The 26,183-nt window shown below is 46.5% G+C and overlaps 1 protein-coding gene across 1 annotated transcript in view; it reads right to left on the bottom strand.

Moving 5' to 3' along the window:
• Positions 1–2,655: 2,655 nt before the first annotated feature.
• Positions 2,656–26,183, bottom strand: part of PCP4 (Purkinje cell protein 4) — a 52,894-nt gene continuing 29,366 nt past the window's right edge. Inside the window, exon 3 of the mRNA XM_065876911.1 lies at positions 2,656–3,063. Within this exon, the coding sequence (XP_065732983.1) occupies positions 2,936–3,063 (128 nt within the window). The 3' untranslated portion in view covers positions 2,656–2,935. The remainder of the gene's footprint in view (positions 3,064–26,183) is intronic.

Genomic DNA, 26,183 nt, shown 5'->3' with positions numbered 1-26,183 from the left:
TAAACCTGCCACAATACCAGCTTCAGCCCCTACTCAATATCTCCTTCCCATTAACTGGCTCAGGTCCCATGACTATTGGTTCAAACTCATGAGGAAAAGATTCGGATTGTCAGAGCCCACCTCTTGGGTCAGGTGCCCACCACTGGCCCAGCTGGCTACAGCAAAGAGAAACAGAGTCCCATGAATTGGGTTGACTCAAGAAAAAGCGTGCTGGTGATGGAGGTGATGATTGACTCTTTACCTCATGGTTTATCATTAATAATCTTCCATTTATCACACACCCACAATGATATATTTTAAATCCTTAACATTTTCCCATCTACCTTGCCAAGAAGATTTTATCATCACCTTGATGGTAAGGAAACCACCTGCTCAAGGTAAACTTCTCTGCGGTCACTTGGCCAACTTGTAGGGCAGAGATGAATCCAGTTCCAAGTCCCAAGTGCTGGGGTCCTGTCTCCTGGCCTGACCAAGTTTGGGTAGCAGTACACCACCCCCCCCCCGCCCAAGCTGGAGTGTGCTAATACATCGTATCTCTAGGTCTGCAAAGTTCAGCACCTCTTTCTCCTGGGCTTTGTCTTGACTCTCCTCCACCAGCCAACAACCCAGGCTATTTAACTACAACTCCCACCGTCTTTCAGATGGCTGCTGAGGGTGGCAATTCCTCAGGAAGACTTGAATGATTCTCCAAGCCTGGATGAGCTGTCTTCTCTCTGTTGCACTGCAGTATGAATCTCCCCATTTTACTGTCTATTTATCGGTGCCTCTTCCCCACCAGCCTGCCAGCACTGTGACAGCACCAAGTACATACATGTAGTAGGAGTTCAATAAACATGCATGAAACGCAACTGACACCATTTGCAGCCCAGCTCGGGTGCACCCTGGAGAGGAAAGTTCCATCCTCTTCTCTGCAATGAGCACTGCAGCCCACGGGAGCAGAAAGGCCCTCCAAAGGCGGGAGCCATGAGCCACTGCTCTTTCCTCTGGCTCCACGAACCCATAGACCCAACACACCCAATTCCATGCAGAGGGAGGCACATTTGGAGTCCCCCCCCCCAACCCATTGCTGTTGGCTGGAGTTTTAGACTCTCATGAATCCACCTGGGAAGTAAAAAATTAAATTCATCCCTGTGGTTCACAAGAAGTAAGATACACCCTTGTCCTGTGATTGGAATGAAGGTGTATCAGAATCATTGAGGGGTCTCTCCAAACATCACAGCCCTCACCCCACTCCCCTCCTTTTGCTCCCATGGAGATTTGTCAGGGAGGGAGGGAGAGTTTCCTGTCCCTTAGAATATTGGGGAAGAACCCCTCCCTAGGACTCCCTGTTTTGCACGAAAAGTCCCCTCTTGGGGGAGCATCCTCACTATACAACCAGATTTGCTTCCAGATTTGTTGAACTGTGCTGGCCATCAGGTCCAGACACATCCAGCAAGGGGATATCCCACTTCCTTTATGTGAAATATTGGAGAGAATGAGGGAGCAATGGGGTTGCTGTGAGATGGGATGTAGAGGGAATTCACTGGAATTCCTTAAGCACTTGTTTTGTTCCCAACTTTCTTTACATTGGTGCTCCAGGGTACTCCAAAGAAGACTACATCACATTCATACTCCTGCTGTCTAATGAAGCTTTCTATGGAGAGTTCCCTCAACTCACTGTCCTCTTTTCAGTGGGGACCACAGGCCATCAGGAGTCCCAAGGAGCCCTGGCTGCTTGCCAGTGCTGCAATGATCCTAACTAGTGCTTGTCTAATTGGAAACCCATCAGAGGAGCCCGAGTTCACCCTGTCCCTAGCAGCCCCAGAGAACCGTCCAGGAAAAGGAATGAGGACGAAATGCAGCTTCCACATCAGGTTCTCATGTGGCAAAGCTCAAACCAACAACCAGTCTCGGGGGCGGGGGCCTCCTGCCACCTGGGGCCCCAAGGCAGGCACTCACCCCGGCCCCTGGCTCTTGACTCGAGGGAGTGTTCTCTGCATGTGACAGCCCTCTCCTCCCTGCCTACCCTTTAGGGTGTGGGAAGCGATTTACCTACGAGGTTTGCAGAGGAAGAGATGGGATGGGAGAGAACTTGCAGCTTCTCCAAATTGCAGGATGTGCTAAATAATCCTAACAGGTGGCAACTCACTCCCTGAGGGGTGTCAGGAGCTGTGGAGGGGGATGGGAGGGCAGACCAGAGAGCCACCTGGCCCTGGAGCAACCCAGGTACGGAGAGCTGCTGGTGAGCGGCAGACCGGCCCTCAATAGTGGGGGCATCCCCTGCGGAGCTCCGAAATGCAAAATGCATCTGCTGTGTAAACCTGGGTGACTGCCCCTAAACAGATGCATCGCCCTCCCCCTTCTTGTTCTCCTGGAGGAGTCTTAATTCCCCAGGGAACAGTCTGACTCTCTAGCACCCCAGGATCCAGGGCTCTAATCCAATCATAAGAAGAAAATTCACCGCCATCGCCAGTCAGAGGTTAGAACTCTCCAAATGAGACAGGCACAGCTGAGAACGCATCTTCCATTCTCAGCAGGAAAGCTCCTCACAGAAGGCACCCCCCGTGTTTCGGCTCTAACTCTTAGAGGGAGAAGAAAATAGACATCTAGCCTTACTTCTAGCAACGGTAACTTCCCAAATTAATAGAAAGGGAGAAGTGGAGGCAGACACCTGAATCATGCATCTCAACTCCATTTTATTACAACATCAAGGAAAATAATCAGTTGCAAGAGGAATGATACTGGAGATAAACAGATATTAAGCCGCTCACAATTGCATAGTCTATGCCTTCCTACAAGGGTATAAATATCACGGGTCTCTGTACATGCATTGCGGGACTGCGGTGCACGTGGGTATCATGGGCAGATGATTTCCCTCGAAGGTGTTGTTCTTTTAATTTCTTGACAGGGTGGTTGAAGGTGGTGACTTCTGGCAGACTAGGAAGGGGCTCTCCCGCTAGGACTGGGACCCAGCCTTTTTCTTCTGGAATTTTCTGAACTGAGACTGAATGGCCACTGCTGCGCGTTCTGTCTCTGGCGCATCCATGTCGATGTCGAACTCCTCTTGAACCTTCTTCTGCCCATCTGGAGCAAGAAAAACACAAACATAAGGCAATCACTGAGCTGCAAGCAGGAAGACGGACAGCAGCTCTGGATCAACAAAGCCTCCGGGGCACCACGTGTCACCACCCCCAGTACAAGACCTAGTTTGCAAAATACAAGCCCGTGGAGTGCGTCCTGAACCTCCTCCGAGCTCAGAAGAAGCATCTTCTGGCTGCTTGGCCTCTACCCCTGTGAGGGAGGGACGATGAAACTCAAAGACACAGTCGCAACATCGTAGATATTTTCTGTGCATGATTTTCTGTTCTTATGGCCCCATTTAACATTAGGGTTAACAGATACACACTACTATGTATAAAATAGATAAACAACAAGGACCTGCTGTATAGCACAGGGAACTCTACTCAATATCTTGTAATAACCTGTAATGACAAAGAATCTGAAAACGAATATATATATATATATATATATATATATATATGTTTAACTGAATCTCTTTGCTGTACACTTGAAACTCACACAACACTGTAAATTAACTATACTTCAATTAAAATTTCTTTTTAAATTTTAGCAATGATGTTACTTTCCTCTGGTTTCTCACGTAGATACAATTTAAATAGTGCTACAGATATGGACCCAGTGATACAACCACTGGAGCTAAAAATGTCGCTAAGTTTCTGTGCACACACCCTTCTATTACCAATGAGATTTACTTATTGAATTAGGGCTTCTGTTTTTATCATCGTCACAGATGGATGACACCATTCGACCTTCACAGTCAAGCTGGACTTTCACAAGTCTTACATTTTGTTCCAACAAGGTAGGCTTTGCATTTTTTGCTAAAGCAGAGGATTGAACTCATTCACGGTTACGATCATTGAAAATAGGATACAAGCCAAAGCAAAGTGATCACCTGTGCTGATTGTCCCTGTGTGCTGTGACCTTTCCAGCTAAATGCTGAAAACAAACAGATAAATAAAACCCTCTAATCACTCCTTCGGTCTAGTGAAAGTTAATCATTAGAATCATTAAAGGCATTATTTATTTTGCTTTTTTTTTTTGGACCAGGGATTAAACCCATGACCCCTGCAGTGGAAGCGCAGAGTCTTAACCACTGGACCGCCAGGAGAGTCCCAAAGGCATTATTTTTTAATACAGACACAAGGACCCACCCCAGACTCAGGGCTGCCTCTTTGTATGGCCACAGCAGAAGAGCTCCTGAGAACAAGACCAAGTTAGATAAATCAGCATCCCTGCAGGTAGGGCCAGACAGCCCTACTTTTAAAAAAAGCCTCTCAGGTGATTCCAAGATGCAGGCAGAGTTGAGATCCAGCTACTTGGCTTCAGATGAAGTAACAAAAAAGGTCCTGAGGTTAATTCCAGGAAGAACTGGGGGCAGAACCCATCTCGGCACCTGGACAGAGAGCAACCCTGCCACCCTGGGCTCACACCTGGAGCAAAGGGGCCGGACAGTGTGAAGAGCATGTCTAGCTTGGGGATGGGAAAATTGGGGGCATTTGAGGCAGGAGAGGAAGCCCAGCCAGGGAGCAGGGACGAGGCTCTATTCCTTGACTTTGTCACCAGGCAGCCTGAGTTCATCACTTAACCTAAATGTGGTCCATCTCCTCAATGCCTGTCTTAGTGCCCTTGGATGAAAGTATTCAGGCAGTGCCCCCAGCATAGAGGGTAGAGGACACTGGGAATATATGCGAGACAGGTTCCTTCTCTCCTGTTTACTCTGTCCTCTTCTCTCTCACACAATCTCTCTCTCTCTCTCTCTCTCCCTCTCATAAATAGCTAGCTAGATAGCTAGGTAGTTAGAAAAGATAGATAGATGATAGACAGGTAGATAGATAGATAGATATAGTTAGATAGATAGATAGATAGATAGATAGATAGATAGATAGAATGATAGAATAAGTAGATAGATGAGAGAGGGAGAGAGAGAGAGAGAGATGCATCTGGTTGTGTGACATTTCCTTTGTAGGTCCTTAAGCAGGTTCCTCTCAATTTTCCCAGAGATTAAGCAGGTTTTGCCCGGAGCCCTCCAATCCCACCTCCATCTGGGAGGAGAGGATGCTGGCTTTGTAAGCCTTGCCGGACTGATCGGTCCATGACCTAAATCAGCAGAATTGTTTTCCTCTATCCCAGATTGACTGCCGAGCACCCTAAATGCAGAGATTTTGAGTGCACCAATGTCCAGGGACTATTTGGGGCAATCTTTTTTAACCCATGAGAACCCAGATGATACGGAGAATAGTGGGATTGTCTCTTACTGCATCGGGTAGCCATCACATTTTACTCCACACTGCAGGGCCCTTTCTTCAGAGACTCTCTAAGGGACAGGGCCATTAGGAGGGATAGGAGTTTCCTGAACCTCAAGTTCATCCTTTAAAAATGTTTCACTAATGTTATCACATGAGCCCGGGACTAAAGTGCAAATATCTAGCAAACCTGAAATGTGATGGCTCCAGCTCACCTGCCCACAGCAGGGAGGAGAAGCAGCAGCTTCTGTACCAAGATTGTCATAAGATGGTTTGGAGACCCAAGCCCCTGTCCTCCCGGAGGAACCCTTGCATCTACTGTACCGTGATTGCAAAGGGGGAAAATGAGCTCTGACTCAACAGAAGATGGGAGCTTTCTTTTTCAGATTTAAAATTTTGCTGCAGCCTGAAGCTTTTGAATACCCTGGTTTATCTTTTCCCTTTTACAATAATGGAAGAAAACAGCAATATTATTTTTTGACACATGATGAATGAAGATGTGGAAAATTATGTATATTTAGGGAATGTATAATGAGACAGTAAGGGCAGGTCATAAAAATGCATTGCACAATTATATCTTCAACTAATATCTTCAGCCAAAAGTGATTTATCGATTTCTCCCTCGTTTGAAAAGTATTCCAGTGTTTAAAAAAGAAACCACTAATATTTCAGGAATCGTTACTCTCTCTACTTTGTAGCGTCAAGCATTTCTTGGGGAAGGTCTGCCATGGTTACTCCTGCTGAGCCATCCAGGGACGTGCAAAGCAGGAGGGGGACCCAGACTGTGGTGGAGAGGGGACAGCTAATTAGAATCGGTGGCACAGTGTTCAATGTAAATGATGTGAGGGCCTGGAGATGGGTCCATGTGGTCCTGGGAGCTAGAAAAGCAGAGCTCTGAGCACCCCAGACTCTGCAGGAGGGAAGGGATGATGGAGGAGAGCATCTGAGGGACCACTGCCAGTGCCCAGAGCCCCTGGCCCTGCAGAAATCTCAGTCATCAAGCTGCCTGCCAAGGCTCTTCTCCCATGACTCGGGTGATGGTGACCACGGAGGGTGCAGGGTAGCCATACGAAAGCCTCCCTTCCCCGTCACTCCAGGGCAGGGGAGAGATGCCTACCACCAGCAGCAGCTGAGACCCAAAGGTAGGACCTCAGCCATGCCCGCTGGGGACAGGAAGGGCCCCAGGAGGGTGTGCACCCCATCCCCTCCCCCCACCGCATTGTGGCTCTTCTTGGGGCGATCACTATCTTATTCTACTTCCTGCTCTCCTCTCTAGTTTGTGGTCCATTGTCCCACTACAGCATGAGCTCCGTAAGGGCAGGGACATCACCTGCCTTGTTCCAGTGGCTCAGCCAGGGCTCGGCACATAGTAGGTGTTCCATGAGTAACCAATGATTGCAAGTGAGTCCGTTAATCAATAAGGTAGGCGGCTGTCCAGTGCAGGCCTTTCCTGGAGGACTACAACAAGTCACTCACCCTGGGTGGGAACCGTTTCATTTCCACGTGGCAGGGGGTCCTCAGCCCCTCTTCCACCACGTGGCCTCTCGAGGAGGAGACTGGGAGGTGTCACGGCAAAGCCTCCGTGGGGCATTGACCTCAGGTGACATGGTGAGGAAGAGGTGAGATTCCTCTCTCGGATGGAAAATGTGGCCACTTGGAATGACGTCAGGAAGCGTTGTCTAAAGGGTTTTAGGGGATGGTCAGGGCCCTGGTGGGAGAAGGGGTGCCCAGGCGTGCAGAGGTGGGCATCTTCCTATACTCCCACTGTTGGTAGATTCTCATGCCAGGGAGCTCCGGGTGGGCTAAGCCCCTCCATGCCCAGAGCAGTGCCTGCCACCAGAACCATGTCAGAGAATAAACAAAAGGCAGGCCTCACATCAGGCAGAGCCCTCCAGCCCCCTGGTGGATGGAGCTGACTCCTTCCCAACCCTCAGACCCTCCCGGCCCGGATGAGGCCACTGGCAGAAGCAGGGCTGTGGGTCAAGGCGAGGTGGATTGGGGGTGTCTCTGCCTGCTCTGTGGCTCTCAGGAAGGTTCCTAGCTTCTCTGAGTCTCAGTTTGCTCATCTCAAAAATGGAGAAGTAAAAATATTGTTTTAAAAGCCTGCTCCGGGAGTTCCCTGGTGGCCTAGTGGTTAGGATTCTGGGCTTCCACTGCCATGGCCCAGGGACAGTCCCTGGTCTGGGAGCTGAGATCTCACAAGCCGCACAGTAGGGCCAAAAGAATTTTTAAACAAACTTTTTAAAAGCCTGCTGCAACTAGTCACCAGTGTCATGTGCAAATCCAGGCCATGGTGTAAATTGCATGCAGGCCCAGTTGTGACGGGCAGGCCTTGCTACGTCAGAGACGGATGTGGACAGTCACGTGGTTCTCCAGCCCGGCCAGGGCCCTGCATCCGCTCAGTGGTGAGACTTATGGATGCTTGGGTCCCAACGCAAAGGGGAAGGGATGCTGTCCAGCAGGGCTGGCCATGCAACCGCCAAACACAGCCCGGCAGGGGCGTCAAGGAATCAGGCCCCTCAGGTGGCCTGTGGCGTTTGCTGGGCTTGTGTTTGTTGGGACGGTCCCTGCTCAGTAGCACAAAGCACAGAGACTCCTCCACCTAAAGAGGACTCCCAGGTCCTGCGAATAGACACCTGCGAGAGTGCAGAAGAAGGGCGGTGCCAGTCCCTGCCGCTGGGAGGCCCTGAGGGCACCGGGCTCTGCACAGCTTCTCCATCAGAAGGGACAGTAGACCTCGGTGAGCTGTCCAGGGGACCTGAGCCGTCTTCATTTCCAGATCTCCCTGCAGCCACCCCGCTTGTCCTCTGCTGCCGCTCACATCTGCACTGGGTGGTCTGCACCTGACGTTTTTATTCAGGGTCCCGATGCCTGACGTGGACAAAACACATCCCGCACGGTTCCTGGCGGTGGCTTTTGAGCCTGAGCGCCTTGTAAACTCCCGGGGACTGAGCAGTCCTTATCACCTGTACCTGTCCGGGGTCCTGGAATTTGATCATTTCTGTATGTCCCTCCACGAAGGAGTTCTAAAGCTTACCAGGAGAATGGCCAACAGATTATTTATTCCAATCCACTGGTGTGATACAAAAAGATAGCAATGGCCAACTCCCCTGGAGAATGAGAGGAAAACCCACTTCCTGACCGTAGAGCTCAGGAGGTGTGAGTAGGACCCCAACTGCCATGTTCCGTGGACCAGGGCCCCCCACAGACCTTCAGGCCCATTGCCTGGAGCATCTGGTCTCAGAGACATGAGGCAGACTGAGGAGGTGAGGATTAAAACCTATCAGGCGGGGGCTTCCCTGGTGGCGCAGTGGTTGAGAGTCCACCTGCTGATGCAGGGGACGTGGGTTCGTGCCCTGGTCCGGGAAGATCCCACATGCCGCGAAGCGGTTGGGCCCGTGAGCCATGGCCGCTGAGCCTGCGTGTCCGGAGCCTGTGCTCCATGACGGGAGAGGCCACAACAGTGAGAGGCCCGCAGACCGCAAAAAAACAAACAAACAAACAAAAAAACCTATCAGGCGGGACAGCTGACTGTTTCCACCACAGTATCCGTCTACCTACCCATTATCCATCTCTCCGTGTCCCCACCTATCTTCTCTCTGAGAACAAAAGGCACAGCTGCAAAAGCGTCCCAAGCAATTAGACTTTCCTCCCTGGGAAGACACTTCATCAAACAACCCAGGCACAACACAGAGCACTGCCGATGGCCCCAGCCTGATGAAGAAATGGTGCTCCCTGGGGCTTGGGATGTCTCAGGATTCAGCACTGCCATGACCTCCCCACCAGGAAAACATCCAGTCTTATTCAGATTTATACTTTGCACGACTCTAGGTATTCCTTACACCATCTTCCTGAAATATTGCCTTTTCCTTGCAGAAACTGAGACAGGGAATGGCCCTGCTGGTTTTCATTTTATTATATGATAAGAGAAACGTTGAGGTAGCCCCTCTTAAAGATGTCGTTATGTTAAGAACCAGTCTTCCCTGAGCATTAAATGGATCTTCCTTCCTAGACGTAAATGGATTTTCTTTTACAGATCATTTGATGGCAAATGGAAAATCGAGAATCATAAATGTTAAAGGAAGGAACTGCTACCGGGTAAAGACAATCCCAAATGGATATGACAAGTCTATGATGTTGTCATGAAAATCCATCCAATGGGAGAACGGTTTGATAGACTACAATCCTCTTTGCATGATAAACACAGAGTGTGAACTGATAAACACGGATCATTCCTACAGCCCATCAAAATTTCTTACTGAGCAGCTGTATTAACCAGTAGGGCTGCCATTATGAAATGCCACAGACTGGGTGCCTGAAACAACAGACTTTTTTTTTTTTTTTTTACAGTTCTGGAGCCTGGAAGCCCGAGACCAAGGTGTCAGATGCTGTGGTTTCTCCTCAGGCTTCCTTCCTTGGCTTGTAGACGGCTGCCTTCTTGCCGTGTTCTCACATGGTCTGGGGTCTCTTCTTCTTCTTATAAGGACACCAGTCAGATTGGATTAGGACCCACCCTGATGACCTCATTTTAACTGAATCACCTCTTCAAAGGCACTATATCCAAACACAGTCACATTCTGAAAGACAATGGCAGTTGGGGGGCGGCAGGGGTCAGGGTTTCAGCATAGGAATTTGGGGAAAGACACAATTCAGACCTAATCTAACTTTGGGGCTCTCTAGGTTTCAAAGTAACTTTGCATTCTGTGCCTTGTCTGGCTTCTGCAAACGTTTATGAGAGCTGCAGGGGATATCCACCGTCCCCATTTTACAAAGGCTCAGAGACCATAAGGTGACTCACCCAAGAGCACCCAGTGAGTGCTGGCCATGGGCTGATTCAGAATCCAGGCCTTGTTTTTATTCTCCAGGATGTTGTTACTTTCAGGGCCTTAGACAGAGGCCAAGATGACAGCCTTCTGTATGGACCAGTTAATGTTGCTTAGGGGGAAAAAGAAATCTTAAATAGTCCAAGTCTAAACACATGGTACCGTCTACCAGCTAAAATCTGCCTGTTTACTAGGTGGTCCAGGAGAATTTATACCAAATTCTGTCGTCGGCAAATGACCTGGAAGGCCTCGTACAGGCCCATCACTGTTCTAGGGGCTGTGAGAAAGCAGAGCGCAAGCACAAAACCCTGCTCTCCTGGGAAAAGAGAAAATAAAAAGGTAAATTCACGGATAAGTATTAGAATTTCAGAAATTTCAAAAATAAAGCAGGGTGCTGAGTGGGAGAACGAGTGTGCATGCTTTAAGGTGGCCAGGTAATGTCTCTGGGAAGGGGACAGAGTGGAGGGAGGAGGCCTGAACCCAAAGTGAACCTCACACCCACCTGCCCAGACTGGGGGGGGGGGGGCTTTCACCAATGAGAAAACACTTTTTGAAAAATTATTCTTCACTTGTTGAAAAAGTATTCTTCATCCATGCAGTTACCATCAAAGTGGCAGACTTCAAATAATTAGCATAAATTCTGTAGAAATTAACAGACATGTAGTCATCCAGGGTATAACAGAGCTACTCCTGGATCCTGCAACAGCTCAGGATATGATTTTAAAAGTTGGAAATTCAGCATCATTCCAAAATATATCATATTAACCACCATGCTTGATCAAAGGAACTCTCACATTTGTTTACAATGAGGCAAAGTCATTGCCTAAAGATACTGGCAGTAATTCGTGAACACAGGGGTTGTGCGCGCACACACGCACACACACACACACACACAGGTAAAGGTTTTCGTTTACACATTTATAACCCTCCATATGCTAGGATTTATTTTCTAGAAACATATTACTTCCTAAGGCCTAATCCTGTAGATCAGAAATTTGCACATAAGCAGTAAATTGGGATATAATTGTCCTGAGTAGGAGTTTGCCTTGATTAGGAGGCAAAGCATAGAGCGTACTATAAAAGGACCTAAATTTTAGCATGCCATCAAGAAATAACCGTCATTTAACTTAGTACGCCCTGCAAATGGGGTATTTTAATGCCAAATTTCTTAGAATGTCCTATCTTCTTTCAAAGTATAATGTTAACTTGGAAAGAATTAACATCTGTCAATTGGGTTGCCCTTGATACATATAAGCTAACTGACACATTGTGTTCAGGCTCCTGGGGACTCTGAGAGCTGGCCACTGACCCTCACCGGACCAGGGCTACCACCGAGTGTCCCAAGGACAGCCAGCATAGCTTCCTTCATAAAGATCCAAACCCAGCCCTCCAGGCAGGAAAAGTAAAGGGACAAATAAGAAAAGCAAGAATTGGAATGTTTATCCTTTAAGCCTCAAATTGGATCAAAATACATCCAGAGAACAAGGTAGCTAGTGTTAGGGAAAAGGTCAATTCCTCCTGGGAAAAAAATAATAATAAAAATAAATTGGTATACCTAGTTCATCACGATGTTGACACAGAGCAGCCATTTCATGAAACGTCAATAAAAACAAAGACAACACATTCTTTAAAAAGCTGGAAATGAACAGGAAGAGGCCACAGCATCCTCAGCCAGTTGTTCCTGAGTTAAAACAAGTGCCTCCCTTGCTGGGCGGGAGCGTGGAATCCCAGCAAGCCAGCTCCGAGCTCCGAGCTCTGGGCGATTTCTCGCTCCTGCCCGCTGGCTCAGGATTTATTGAACGGAGGCTGCTAGTGTGGAGAATTGCAATTTTCCAGTTTTGTGCTAAGCGGCAGAGACTAATGAGCAGGGTCAGGCATTAGCGGCGGCAGGCAAGGGGGTGGCTTTCCACAACTGCAGTGTTCTCTCTCGCATCAAATGAAAACACATTTCCCATTTCTCCTAACTTTGCATTTACCAAGTTAGCGCCCTTTTGGTACTTACAGCTTTTTCCAAGAGAGAGAAATTCTCTTTTGTCCTAAAATAGAGGCATTCTGAAACCCACAGCCTCCACTGTTCACATCAGGCTTTGGTAATATAAAGCCTCTCTCTCTCATAATCCCATTTCTCTGACCCCTACCTGGATGCACCTTGCTCAGATGACTACCCAGCTGTGGCATTTAGGTAATCAGATAAGTGCACATCTGTGGGGATCAATGGAAAAGAATAAGCACTGGTGAGATCAAAAATTTCCCCAAACTCATTAAGTCTAGGAAGAGAACCAAAAAAAGATATAAATATCGTTGGAAAAAGTTTTCCTATTGGAAAGGCAAAATCGGTTTCCTAGTTGTGTTAGTCTGCTAGGGCTGCCTTAACAAACCACCACAGACGGTGCATCTTACACAGCAGACATTTATTGGCTCCAGTCCTGGAGGTTGGAAGTTCAAGGTCAAGGTGTGGGCAGGCTTGGCTCCTCTGAGGGCTCTCTCCCTGGCATGTAGACGGCCGTCTTCTCACTGTGTCTTCACACGCTCTTCCCTCTATGTGTACCTGTGTCCTGATTTCTTCTTATGACACCAGGCATCTTGGATTAAGGCCCACCCTAATGATCTCATTTTACCTTCATTACCCCTCTGAAGGCCATATTTCTAAATGTCACATTCTGAAACACTAGGGGTTAGGGTTTCAACAGACGAATTTTAGGACATATAATTCAACTCATGACACTAGCCAAAATGCCTCCATTTTCTAGGAAAAAAATAAAGGCCGATGAGGTATGATAAGAAACAGCTTCGCTAGAGAAGCCTCAAATTCAAGCTCCAACTGACTGAGTGTGGTCAGATTTGCCTTTCTGAGGTTCACATCCTCCCCTGTGTTTGAAATGGGCGTGATAATGAATCAAGGCTTGTTTCTGTCTCAAGACATTTACAAGAGAGTGTGCACTGGCTGCTTTGTAATGTGTAAAGAGCAATGACAAATTCAGGGTTATCCCCTGGTGGTAATAGATGGGGGCCTACAGGCTGGGTTGCCCAGTACCCTCTCTTTCCACCTTCTCCCTCCACCACAGGTGTCCTGGGAGCAGAATTCTGCCACCCAGGCGAAGGGCCAGCCCAATAGGTGCAGCGTGGCAGGATCTGAGAAAGCAGAAGTGAACCCAGCGGAGGCAACCAAACATAGGAAGAGGCCCCGTCCGGCAGACACAGAGGCAGAGGCATCCACAGTTTCGCCAGGGCAGTCGGCAGACATCAAGCATCCTGTGCCCAGTGCCAAGGGCGGGGCAGCAGCAGCAGTAGCAGGGCTTCTGCTGGAAGAACTTGCCGTGTGGTTGAGTGTTTCCTTATGCATTGTTCCTGGCTGTGCACAGCCAGGGCTGGGTTCTCTGCCTCCCAGAAGTTCTGCAAGGCACCGAGAACCTGTAATAAACCCCTTTCAGCTGAATCTAGCAAGAGTGGATTCTGCTGTCTGTGCCACCATCTCCTTCCTACAGGCACACCTAGCTTATGTGGGGCTGTGGGAGGAGAGGGAAGTTGTGTAAGGAAAGGGATGACATCAGATAGCAGGCTTTCATTTTATTTACATAGAAAGTTCTTTAGTATGTGCTGGAGAATAACTTGAATGAAAGTAGGTAAATAAGAACCTGTCGGACACGAGGATCACACGTCAGATGTTTCTTTCCTCTTCGGAGTACGTGGTGAAAATTCCTTCCCAGGAATCAGCAGCTAACTCACTTAATAGCAGACCTCTCAGAAAAGCCACAGTTTTCCCTCCTTCACACTCTGAAGACTTCAAGCTGATTAGGGGTAAGGGGAATGTGGAGAACTTATGAGTCATCTAACACCTTAGACCTGCCCTCCATGCAAGCCAGCCAGGTATGTAAGTGCTCAAGAAACTCCACTAGTAGAAATGTGTTGTGGCCGAGTTGATTTCTTGCCTCTATTGACCCCCTTTTTCTTAGTTATAAAACCCCTGGTTTGGTGCTGGGCACATGGTTACCCAGAATAAGCTTTTTATCCTCCTTACTGTTGGGTGACCTAGGTTCTGATCAGTGCAATGTGGTAGAAAGAAAGAAATCTCATTAAAGGAAAGCTAACCCTTTGCCCTTTTTACTTATTCCTATCTGCTTCCTACTAGCTGGAATGCAGATGAAATGGCTAGTGCTCAGGCAACTATTTTGGACCATAAGCCTTATGCTAAGGATAGCAAAACAGTAGTACAGATGCTTGATGTTCCTTGAAATTATCCTGACTGCCCTCAACTACCTACCTCTAGATTCCTTTTGTATGAGAGAGGAATAACCGTTTTTGTTTAAGCCATTGTTGTCTTAGAGTTTCATCTTCTTATAGATAAACCTCATCTACTTACACATATGTCCTTATAAGGGTATAGTTTATTTAAAAGCATTTTGTTTCAAGCTGATAACAAATTCAAATACACATCCCTGTGCATAGTATGGCTTCATTGTCTTCACTTAACTACATGCTTGTTCTTCTGATATATACATCTGTCCAATTTCTGATATGGCTGGCCATTTCTTTATAGCACTTAATACTTTAAAAACCTCAGAGGATGTTTACAGAAATATTGCCTGCATATCCAGTAACCTTTGCCAACCATCACTCGCAGGTTTCCCTGCTTCATCTCTCCTTTTCTCCTCATGGGGCATCAGCTTCTCTCGCCATACCCTTCCCCTTCTAGCTTTTGAAAGTATGTAGCTTTTCAAGTGCTTGAAAATTTAAGAAATGAACATGAGCTAGGTGGAGCTCCTAGGAAGGCATTTTCCCCAACCAGGTTTTGGCCCACTCCTTCCATTCTGCCTCAGGTCCATTTTTTTCTCTTCCTTTCAGAGCTTTGAAATAATTGGAGGGTTTTCCTTTCAGTTATGTTACCTGGTTTTACCACTTCAGAAGAGTGGAACCTTCTCAGACTCACTTTTGCCCCAGCGTCTAAACTTCAAAATACCAGCTTTAAAGGATTAAACTCTGAAAATTTCACCAATATAGAGAATTTTCTAAAGTTCCCAAGTTTGAAATAGAAAGAAAAGTCAAATGCAATCATAATCACGGGACATGTTCAAGTAGCTTCAAAGCAGCATTAATGCACCTAATTAATACTAAAAAACCTCACTTGACCCCATCGAATTTCTAACTCCCCTCACTGCATCATTCTAGAGAATTTGATTTAAAGGGGGAAGGTAGGTATCACCTCACACAAGTCAGAATGGCTATTATCAAAAAATCCACAAACGATAAATGCTGGAGAGGGTATGAAGAGAAGGGAACCCTTTTGCACTGTTGGTGGGAATGTAAATTGGTACAGCCACTATGGAAAACAGTATGGAGGTTCCTTAAGAAACTAAAAATAGAACTACCATATGACCCTGCAACCCCACTCCTGGGCACATACCCAGAGAAAAACATGGTCCGAAAGGATACATGCACCCCAGTGTTCATTGCAGTGCTGTAAACAGTAGTCGAGACATGGAAGCAACCTTAATGTCCATCGACAGAAGAATGGATAAAGAAGATGTGGTGCATATATACAATGGAATATTACTCAGCCATAAAAAAGAATGAAATAATGCCATCTGCAGCAACATGGATGGACCTAGAAGTTGTCATACTGACTGAAGTTAAGTCAGACAGAGAAAAAGAAACATAGTATGATATCGCTTATATGCAGAATCTAAAAAAGAAAAATTGATACAAATGAACTTATTCACAAAACAGAAACAGACTCACGGACTTAGAGAAGGAACTTATGGTTATCAGGGGATAATGGTGGGGAGAATGGATAGGTAAAGGAGTTTGGAATTGACGTACACACTGCTATATTTAAAATAGATAACCAACAAGGACCTACTTTAGAGCACAGGGAACTCTGCTCAGTATTCTGTAATAACCTAAATGAGAAAAGAATTTAAAAAGGAATAGATACATGGGTATGTATAACTGAATCACTTTGCTGTACACCTGAAGCTAACACAAAATTGTTAATCAACTATACTCCAATATAAAATAAAAAGTGAAAAAAAAAAAAAGGGTGGGGGGAAGGTAGGTGCTAAGGCAGATGGAATGCATTCCAGAACTCTAAGCCGGAGGAGAAAAGCTGATGAGGACAAAGGCCAGACAAGCCTTAGGGTTCTCGTGAAATTAGCCAAGCTTTGTGAATGATGTGGAAAGCAAACAGCATTGTGGGTTGGAAAATCATCACATGGACGCCAGAGAGGGACCAAAGCTGTTTTCAGACTCTGGACCCGGGGTTCTCTTTTCCTCCCCTTTGCTCTCTGCAGCAGGCACTGACAGATTAGAGAGGCCTTTCTCCAGCAGCGTCACAGGTGCTTCTGCATCCTTCCTGGATCCCCCCCCCCCCGCCCCCGCCAGCAGCTGAGCAAGGTGGTGCGCTCTCTCCCCTGACACATACCGCTCCAGCTCTTCAGACTTGTGCCTTTAATCCAGGCGGACAGGTGTTTTCCTTGGCAGATTTTCAGGGATTACAAGATTTCTTAGACGCACAAGACCACTGGGCAGATGTGTCCATTGTGTATATAGAATTTGACTTCGGGAGCAAAGCTTTGAAAGCAGGTCTGTGAAGCATAGCCAGAGCTCGGTACCTACCAGGTCCAGCTGCAGCCAGACCGATAAATCCCCATTACAGCTCAACATCTTAAACCCGAGGCTGCCATCAGCATTGATTTCCCCATCTGGTGATGCACCTTGTGCTTCACAAATGTCCTAAGACAGGGACGGGCTCTGCATCGAGTTGCGAGCCTCTGTTCACAAATGCGTCTTTACAAGTCAACAGAGATGCACATTCAGCTCCAGGAACTGCCGGCCCATGGGTTTAGACTCAACACATTCTGGTCTCTTGATCCCACAGTGTCAGTCTTCCTTCCGCACCCTATTTTGTAGGTTTCAGGCAAAAACACATCACTTCTGTTTGCTTTTTTAAAGTGACACTATCTTAAGAGCCCATGACCAAGTGCTTGCTGATTTGTTGGAAAGAGCTTTTTAGACGTGAGTCATTTTAAGCTTTGGGCTTCGTTATTCTACTTACCAGGAAGATGGGTTCACATATATGTAAAAAGAGAATAAAATCAAACACCCAAGGAAGAATAAAGTGATGTGATTTCTGGGCGAGGTAGTTCAATCACACAGAGCGTCTCAGATTCGGGAGGAATAGCTCACAGTAGAGTTTGGGTTTTAGTTTTAAGCATTGTTTAATGATAACATTCTGACGAGTAATCCCAAGAAGAAATGAATAAGAAGTGCTTTCCCAGGTAAGTGGAAATGTGCTAAAGCTCCAGAGTCCTCTCTACTGGTTCAGGTGAAGAACACCAGGGAAGAATCCAGATGTGGGCTGTGCTCGGTCCCACGAGCCCTGCTTAACCAGGGTTTTATGTGACCCTGTGACAGGAAAGCAAGGCCTTGAACTTTGTACGGAGACCATCTGGCCCCTCTCCCCATCCAGAAGTTCTTACAGACCAAAAATAAAGCAGAATATTTTTCTTACAAGAATTCCAAAAAGAAAACAATTTCCAGTGTCAGGCAACATAATCAAAACAGTATTTAATTTTGAAATAAATTTTTAATAACACATAATTTTTCAAAGGACCAGCATGAAAATATTGTCCCTTGAAGTATTCTAATTATCAACGGAGGTAGCAGAAGCATTCCTGTCTAGATTAAAAATGGAAGCAGTGAAAAAATATCCATTTTTGGTGGCAGCAGCTCAAGAGAGCATTAAGTAGAGGCTGATGACAAGAAACTGATGAGAGAAACCAATTTAGATAGAATGCTAGGGGGAGAAAAAGTCTAACAGTCTAACAGTCTAATGTTAGGGGGAGAAAAAGTCTAACAGTCTAATGCTAGGGGGAGAAAAAGTCTAACCGTGTGCTCGAGAACAATGTGCTCCCAGAGCCATAGCATCTGACCTTTCACTAAAGTCATTTTAAGCTGAACTGAAAATCTACACAGCAGGGACTTCTATTCTGCCAGCTGTGAATGGCCAGGGCAACATAGCAGGCTGCTTCCAGCCCAGATATGGAATTGGCAAAATTTTTGTTTTGTTTTGTTCACCTTTGAGGTGTGTGAACAGAAAAAGACTGAAAGGCTGAACATCTTATCTGCAGCTCGCTCACAATGTCTTCAAAGACCCTACGCTAGCCTTCCCTACGCTAGCCTTCCCTACACTAACCTAGCGCATGATTTCAAAATTATAGTGCCGTTCCTGCACGCCTTGTTGTCATTTAAGATGTCAATGGGCTGGATTGATAGAAAATGCAAGTGAGACATTTTCCAGAAGTAGCTGCAACTCAATATTCAATTGCCATGGGGCTGGGGAGGGTATACCGCTGACAACCTCACATACCATTCCAATGATGCAGGGCAAATGGTGGCATTGCTTGGCCCACAAGGGAAATGGTTATAAAGTTTCAAAAGAAAATTGCAATACCTTCTGGCTGCAAAATCACAGGAACAATTTAATTTCAGGGGTTAAGGGAGCACTGACAGCAGCCTCTTTATGTGCACAGGTGCGCCCATTTTCGCCCTAGGAGGCCACCCACCTCTTTGTGTCCCTTTCATGCATGGACTCTTGTTGTCTACGCCTGTCCTCACCTGGAGGCCAGTCCCCAGCCGGGCAGCCTCGTTGTCAACCTGAATGAACACCACAGAAACATCCACGGAAATAAGCCACATTCGGAAATGCAGTTTGTCCAGATAAAAGGCCGTATTTTTCCATTTTAACCCATTTTGTTGAAATAGTTAACGTTAGTTATCACATGTCCACAGCCAGTGACAATCTGATTCAGATTCTGTCCACTGTACCTTCTTTCCCCTCTACTGCTTCCACCAAGAAATAGCATCTCATTTCTTCTTTGGACTCACTGGCAACATTCCCTCGATGCGTACAGAAAAGAGACAGAATCAGAATGCAGCCAAATTAGACAAGAGTCCAAAGAGAACATCGTCCCACAAAGAGGACATGGGGACCAAAAAAGTGAAATGATTCACTGTGAGTGAGCCACCAGCAAATGGCCAAACCATAGAATGGCAGGGACCAGAAACTTTGGGGATTCACCCTTCCCCCGCCCGCTTCACAAGAAAACTGAGACACGGAAGGGGTTTTCAGGCCAGACCATGCCGCCAAGCAGGTTCAGAAGCTCTGCGATCAGGGGAATGGCTAAAAAGTAAAGAACCTTAAAAGCAATCGACTGAAAGGGGAAAAGCCCTGCAGAGGAGGCAGATGTGGTGTCAGCTCTTCCATGGATAGACCCAGCAAAAATTTGATGCTAAACATTTCTCTATTCCTTTTGAAATTCCTAGGAAACAATTACTGAGCGCGACTACCTGGGAGGAACATTTAGAGCAGCCAGAAAATGCACTGTCATCTACAACAGGCATCGCCATGGGCTGTGTCTGATGACCCAGCTCATCTTTAAAGCTCACTATAAAAACAAGGTCTTTATGGGCTGGTGAGAAATTGAATTTTGGTGAGTGCATATCAATTCAAACTGCCGAGAGGTTCATGTTTGCCTTGAAACTCTGAAACCGCGAAGCCTAAGGAAGGCCAGAGACGAGAAGCCTCATCTCGCTGTGATGAGCACGATTGGTGATCACTGTGCTGTGGGAAATGGGCCCTGCCACGTAGGATGCTTGGCTCTGTGAGCTGACTGTGATTGGACGAGTCTAAAGGGAGAGTGACTTCCCTCGCATCAGCACCAAAGCCACGAAAGCATCCCTCTGACATCCGAGGAGATTTTGCTTTCTAAATGAATGCCAGAGCGCAGTTCAATTTTTCAATTATCTTCAGGGTCTGGGACGGGGGAAAGGGTAGAGAGAAAAGAATGTGCTTTGGAAAGACTGAAGAAGCCACTTGCCAAGCACAGAAATAGAGCGAGCTTCCATTTCGCATAATCGTAAGTTCCTGGAAGGAGTGCTCTCATAAATACTGTGAGGAAGGCCATCTCGTCATCTGTCCATTTCCCGTCCTTCCCCTGCGGCCCCCCAGGTCTGGCTCTGTCGAATCAATACATATTTCAGCTGATCACTGGTCAACTCAATTCCAGATCCCAACAGGAAGAAGGAAAGTGGCAGATGGAACAGGACAGCTGGAGCAAGAACCCAAAAGCATCCCAGAGGGTTGATAAGAAGCATCTATTCTTTAGTTCGCTGTTTGAGAGACAGGGGGTAATCTTCAAGAAAAATATAATTTTTAATGTCTTATTAAATTAAATCTAATAATATGCAAGTAATTGGCCTTCTCACTCTTAGGTGGCAATTTCTGTAAATAATAATAATAAATATTCTTTCACCTTAATGCTGGAAAAAGTGAAGTCTGTAAATAATTATCTTTTAAATTCAATGATCCCACAGTCTTGCTTCTTCCCTCTTGAAGTTTCAAAGTCTGGCTTACATTAAAGGGGCTCAAATCCTCATTTCTTTGGGAAATATCTTCACCGTGGTGCCCGAAAGAACAATCACCCTGGTTGGTTGTGTGGGGAAGGGGAGGGATGAAGATTTGGGTTCTGGTTTATACTTAATTAAAAGAAAGAGATGGTCATTTCTCATATTCTTTTAAGCAGCTGATCTCACAGTCACAAGTTTGAAGTTGAATTCAAAGTTCTGGGACCCAGGAATCCAAGAGGGACCAAAATGAAAGCAAATCTGCTCTTTGATGCCTCCCCAGGACAGGGAAGGCAAAGGTTAGCATCTCTAATCGGCAGTGCTGGCTGGGAGAGCACGGTGCCGTCCATCCCAGATCAATACTCCTGCCCCAGGCCAGACGGAAGTTTGTCCAGGTCTCCCGGGGGACACCTGGAGTCCTGGCAGCCCCCCTTCTCCCACCTTTCTGGTGGCAAGGACGGCTGGCTGAGTTATCCAAAGACACAGTAGATCCCACATGCACACTGAAAGCAGTTTTTCTGGAAACTGGTGTGGCTTCCAGCCCCAGTTCACTGGAGGGGGCCTGGCCATGCCCCATCCCTATTTGGGCCCTGGTGGCCCCAAACCCCAGGAGGCTGTAAGCTGCTGTCCTCTCCCTACTGTCCCAATAACCCTGACTTCAGGGGGGAACCAGGCCTGCTCTGCCTCCCACCCCCATTTCTGGCTGGCCTCTCCATCAGGGTTTCTCTTGAGACTGGACTGAGATGCGTCCAGCCTCACCCCCGTCCTGGCTGCATTCCCGGTAAGCACCCCCCATCTCCGGCCACCTCCCTTGACCCTTGAATGACACCTGAGTTGAGCTGGGAGGCTAAAACTGACTGTGTGAACACACATTAACCTTTACAGGGACAGCCTAATTGCTCTAAGAATGTCAAATATGTCACCTTTCCCAAAAGGTCTGACAGTTTTCCTTCTTTTAGAACTATTAAGCCAACCAACAACACCGCAGTTAAAATAAAAGGATGATATTGATGGACTGCTTTTCTTTTCTTTCCTTTTATTTTTGTCCTGAAACCAATCCAGAATTTGGGTACAAAAATCACTCCTACTCTGTCTTTGTAAAGCTGCAATCACTTACAGTATAACAGGCTACATTTTTAATTAGGGAAGACTGAGAGGAGCACGGGTGACCTGGCCCACAGCCCAGTCGGAGAAGTGCAGAGGTAAGATGCAAGGCAGTTCTCACCTCTCGCCCCTCCCGATTCACTCTCCACCGTTTCCCTAACCATTGTGCTGTGGCTTTGGTTGGATTCATCCCAAGGGTGGTCCTAGAGGCAATCGGAAGACAGACAGAATGAGATCTGGGTATTTATTCCCTTGCCTCCTTCCCTGCTAGGGTTGTCAGATACAATACAGACTGTTCAGTTCAATTTGAATTTCAGATAAACAACAAAAAAAAAGTTTAGTGTAAGTTGCTCCAAATATTCCATGGGATATACTTATACTTTTTTTTTTTCTGCTTTTGCTTATCTGAAATTGAAATTTAACGGGGCATTCTGTATTTTTATTTGCTGAATCTGGCAACCCTAGAAGTTTGCAAAATTGCCCGAGGCTTAGCTATGTCCTTCAGAAGACCACAGCCCCTGTCAGGCTGCTTCTGCACACAGCGCCCTCTCTGGATTCTGTTGCCTCCCTGCAGGCCCTGCGGTTTCTAGTCTGAGGTGCTACGCTGTTCTTTGTGGGTTTCCCTAAACCCTGCACGCACCTTGGCAAATGGTCCCTTGGTAGTTAACTCTCCTCGAATTACTCACATGGAAGGTGCCCTCTAGTTCCTCCCGGGACTATGACTGATACATTCGTTACTAAGGACATCCGACCTCACTCTCCCAGCATTGCTTTTCTAAAGTATCGCATCCCCAGCTGAGTACCATCTCCAACATATATTAGGTGCTTAACAAATATTTCCTGAATAAATGGATGAATGAATGAGTGAGCAAAACCAAGCTAGAGTCCAGAGTGTTTTGCAGCATCCCTTTTCTGGTTATTAAGGACCCAAAGGTCTGCATCCTGAAGGGATGCTATACTAACCAGCAAAGAAAATGATCCAGGATACACTTGAAGGAGGGTGGAGTGAGTGAAGGAGAAGCAACCGATGGGTTAGCAAAGATGAGTGGGTCACGTGTGTCCCGGTTAACTACTCCCAGGGAATGAATCACTCCAAATTAGCAGCTTAGGCACAAGACCTGAGTATTCTTTGGCCCCAGTTCTGTAGGTTGGCAAGCTCAGCTGAGCTCCTGTTGGACGGAGACTCCCACATGGTTGCAGCCAGAAGGCCCTGGGGCTGGGGTCACCCGAGGACCTTCACCCACACATCTGTCAGCCGGGTGGGGAGAGCTGGCACAGTCACTGGCTGGGTGGGCATCTCTCCAAATGGCTGCCCCACGAACTAGCTGGGCTTCCTCACAGCATGATGGTTTAAGGTAGCAGGACTTCTTAAGTGGCAACTGGCTTCTCCCACAGCAAACGTTCCCAGAGAGAAACTGCCAGTTTCCAAAGGTCCCAGCCCGGAAACTCACAGGCCTCCCCTCTGCTGTGCGCTATTGGCCTGAGGAGTCCCAGCTGCCCCAAAGCAGGAGGAGGGGGTTTAGAACTCCCTCTCCACCAGCCGAAGACTCTGTAGCCATCTCTAAATCCTCTTCAAAGCCAGAACCCAAACCAGAAATCCTACAGAGTCACAACCAATATACAAAGTGATCCAGGAATACTCGCCAAGGCCATTAAAAGGTAAGGAAACATAAAGAGAAGGGAAGTTTTACACCCCTTACTTGGAGAATTAATTAGATGCAAACCAGTTTTCATACTAAAAAGTTCCCATTATCTATCTGCTGTGCTTAAACCAGGGTAGCAATTTAGAAAGTGCTGGGGAAAAAACATATTGTGAAATGAATGATACATATTGAATTGTTTTTAAAAAGGAGTTTGTCTGTGGCACCCCTCGGGCTGGCTGCACGGCAGGCAATGTGTGCAGGGACCCTCACTCAGAAGAGTCAGGGCTGGACTGAATGATCTGCTTAATAATTTTTAAGAAGGAGCCCATGCTCTCAATATTCCCTGGACCCTACAACTGATACAGCCAGCCCTGTCCTTTGCAGAGAGCCAAAGATGTAAAGAGGCAGCAATCAGAGAACAGCTGAGGATGAGCTTATAGGAGTTTATCTTCTAGAGCCTGTGGCTGGGTGACACCATGCCAACCTCGAGACAAACTCCACTGTGGTGATTCGTGGCCTTTGTTCTCCTGTCTCCCCCCAAAGTGGGAGGCACCTGCCCTCTGTGAGGCAAAGCCACATTGATGCAGCTGGTCTGCTAGACTAGCTTTTAGAGCAGGGCCAGCTAAACCCACTATCACGTTTTGAAGTCACTCTTAAAAAGAGGATCCCAGGTAAAGAAGATGTGAGATACACACACACACACACACACACACACACACACACACACACTGGAATACTACTCAGCCATAAAAAAGAATGAAATTTTGCCATTTGCAGCAACAGGGATGGACTCGGAGGGCGTTATGCTGAGTTAAATGAGTCAGACAGAGAAAGACAAATAAATACTCTATGATACCACTTATACATGGAATCTGAAAAATACAACAAACTAGCGAATGTAACAGAAAAGAAGTCACAGATATAGAGAACAAACTAGTGATAACCAGTGGGGAGAGGAAGGGGGAAGGGGTAATATAGGGATAGGGGAGTAAGAGGTTCAAACTACTAGGTGTAAAAAAAGCTACAAAGGTATACTGTACAGCACGAGGAATACAGCCAACATTTTCTAATAGCTATAAATGGAGTATAACCTTTAAAAATGTCCATTGCTATTGTACACCTGTAATTTATATAATATTGTAGAGTAGTCATCCTTCAATTTAAAAGTTTTTTTTAAAAGAGGACTCAGAACCAGTCTGTCCTCAGCTTGCCAAAGTTAGTGAAAAGTGCACGAGGGGACCACTTCGGAGAGAATAAAAAATTGTACTTGGAGTGAAATAGCACCATTTCTTGACTGAATCGTCTGAATTTAGGGCCAAATCATGGCAATTAATCAGAATTGATTGGAAACTCCAACTCATTACTGATTAAGAATGTTGGACGAAACCAATCAATCGTGTAGCGTGGATTTTACAGAAACACACAACAGTTCCCCGGGGCTCACCCCACAATGACGTTCTAGAATTGTTGGCAGAGAACTTTCCGGTGAGACCCAGGGAGACTTCTGCCCTCGGGTCTGAGTGAGTTCTGTGGGTGCTCTAAGGATGCCAGGAGATGATCACAGAGACACGGAGATTTCCTTTTCCTGCACAATTCAGATAAGACAGCAGGTCCCGCCTAAGAGGAGGTCCAGTCTTTGAAGACAATTCAGCTCACTCTGTTGCTCAAAAGGATTTCTACATGCCTTTGTAATCACAGATACACCCACTGATAGGAACCCTACAAATTTCAACCATCTTAGGCTGAAATGTAGCTCAGGCTGAAATTCTAGTTGTTTCTCTCTTCTGAAAAGCTGTTTGCTGTGCAAATTAATTCTATAAATAAACTTATGAATGTATCACCTACTTAAAAGAGCAAAACATATTCAAGTACTTGAGATGCATTACGTCCATACAAATAACTGATAAGCAGAATAGGAAATATTCCTATCTCCTGATTGGCGCAAAGGATAGACGGATCATCATTTTCCTGGTACAAGCTACTTCATAGGCTTAAAAAGATCTTGAGTGGCAATTCTTTTAGCATAATTTATAACTTCATTATTTTTGCTAAAGCATATGGGCCTTCTCCATATGATACAAAATTCTATCTTCAGTTGGTCTAAAGCTGTAACATATAATCTCTAAAAGACAGGAAGAGAGGAGGGAAGGGAAGAGGAAATAAAGATAAGTCTACAAATTAGAATATCGCTTCAGTTTTTTAGTTTTGAAAATTAGCAGGGCTGTCCCTGTAATTAGTCTGTGATCACACCTTTTTGCCAGAGAACAGCTAACTAAACTGATGAAATGACGGTGCTGACGAGACTACGGTTTCCAGCCTGGCCAAGGTGTAAGTCTGTTAACTTCCTTCAGTTCTATGGGCTCAGACCACAGCCCACCCCAGCGGCCAGTTCACACCCAAGACTCCCCATCAAGGAGAACTCAGGAGAGAGCGAACTTGGGGACAAGCTGGTGTGTTTAGATGGCAGTCCAGATGACCTGCTGTCTTTCCTGTGATTTAGGTGACCTTGGGGCCTATCACCTGACTTCTCAAGGAACTTGGCCTGACATCACCTCCCCTACCCACCTCCCAAGTCAGCCACGGAACCGGTTGTGTGTGAGAGCATTTTAAACTATGCAAATGCCTAAAGACGTAGGAATTATAACCAAGAGCAGGTAAAAAGCTCCATGTCTATTAACAATGCTTCATGCATGTTTACTCCAAAGACACTGAATTAGAAGCATAGTGTTTGTCCAAGGTATTACTAGCACGTTGACGTTATTATAATGCTCAGCCTGAAGGGGGGAGATCACCCTTGTAACTAAGATTGGCAGTAATAAGTTCCCTGTCAGCACTAATCCCTAAAATAACCTCCACAAAGAATCGACTCACTTGTTGAACGATATTACCCATTGATCAGGTGTGTGTGG

Source organism: Phocoena phocoena, chromosome 4 (genome assembly GCF_963924675.1).
Source record: "Phocoena phocoena chromosome 4, mPhoPho1.1, whole genome shotgun sequence".
NCBI lineage: Eukaryota > Metazoa > Chordata > Mammalia > Artiodactyla > Phocoenidae > Phocoena > Phocoena phocoena.
Note: the sequence above shows the minus strand (reverse complement) of the source record. Positions and strands in the feature narration are given on the sequence as shown.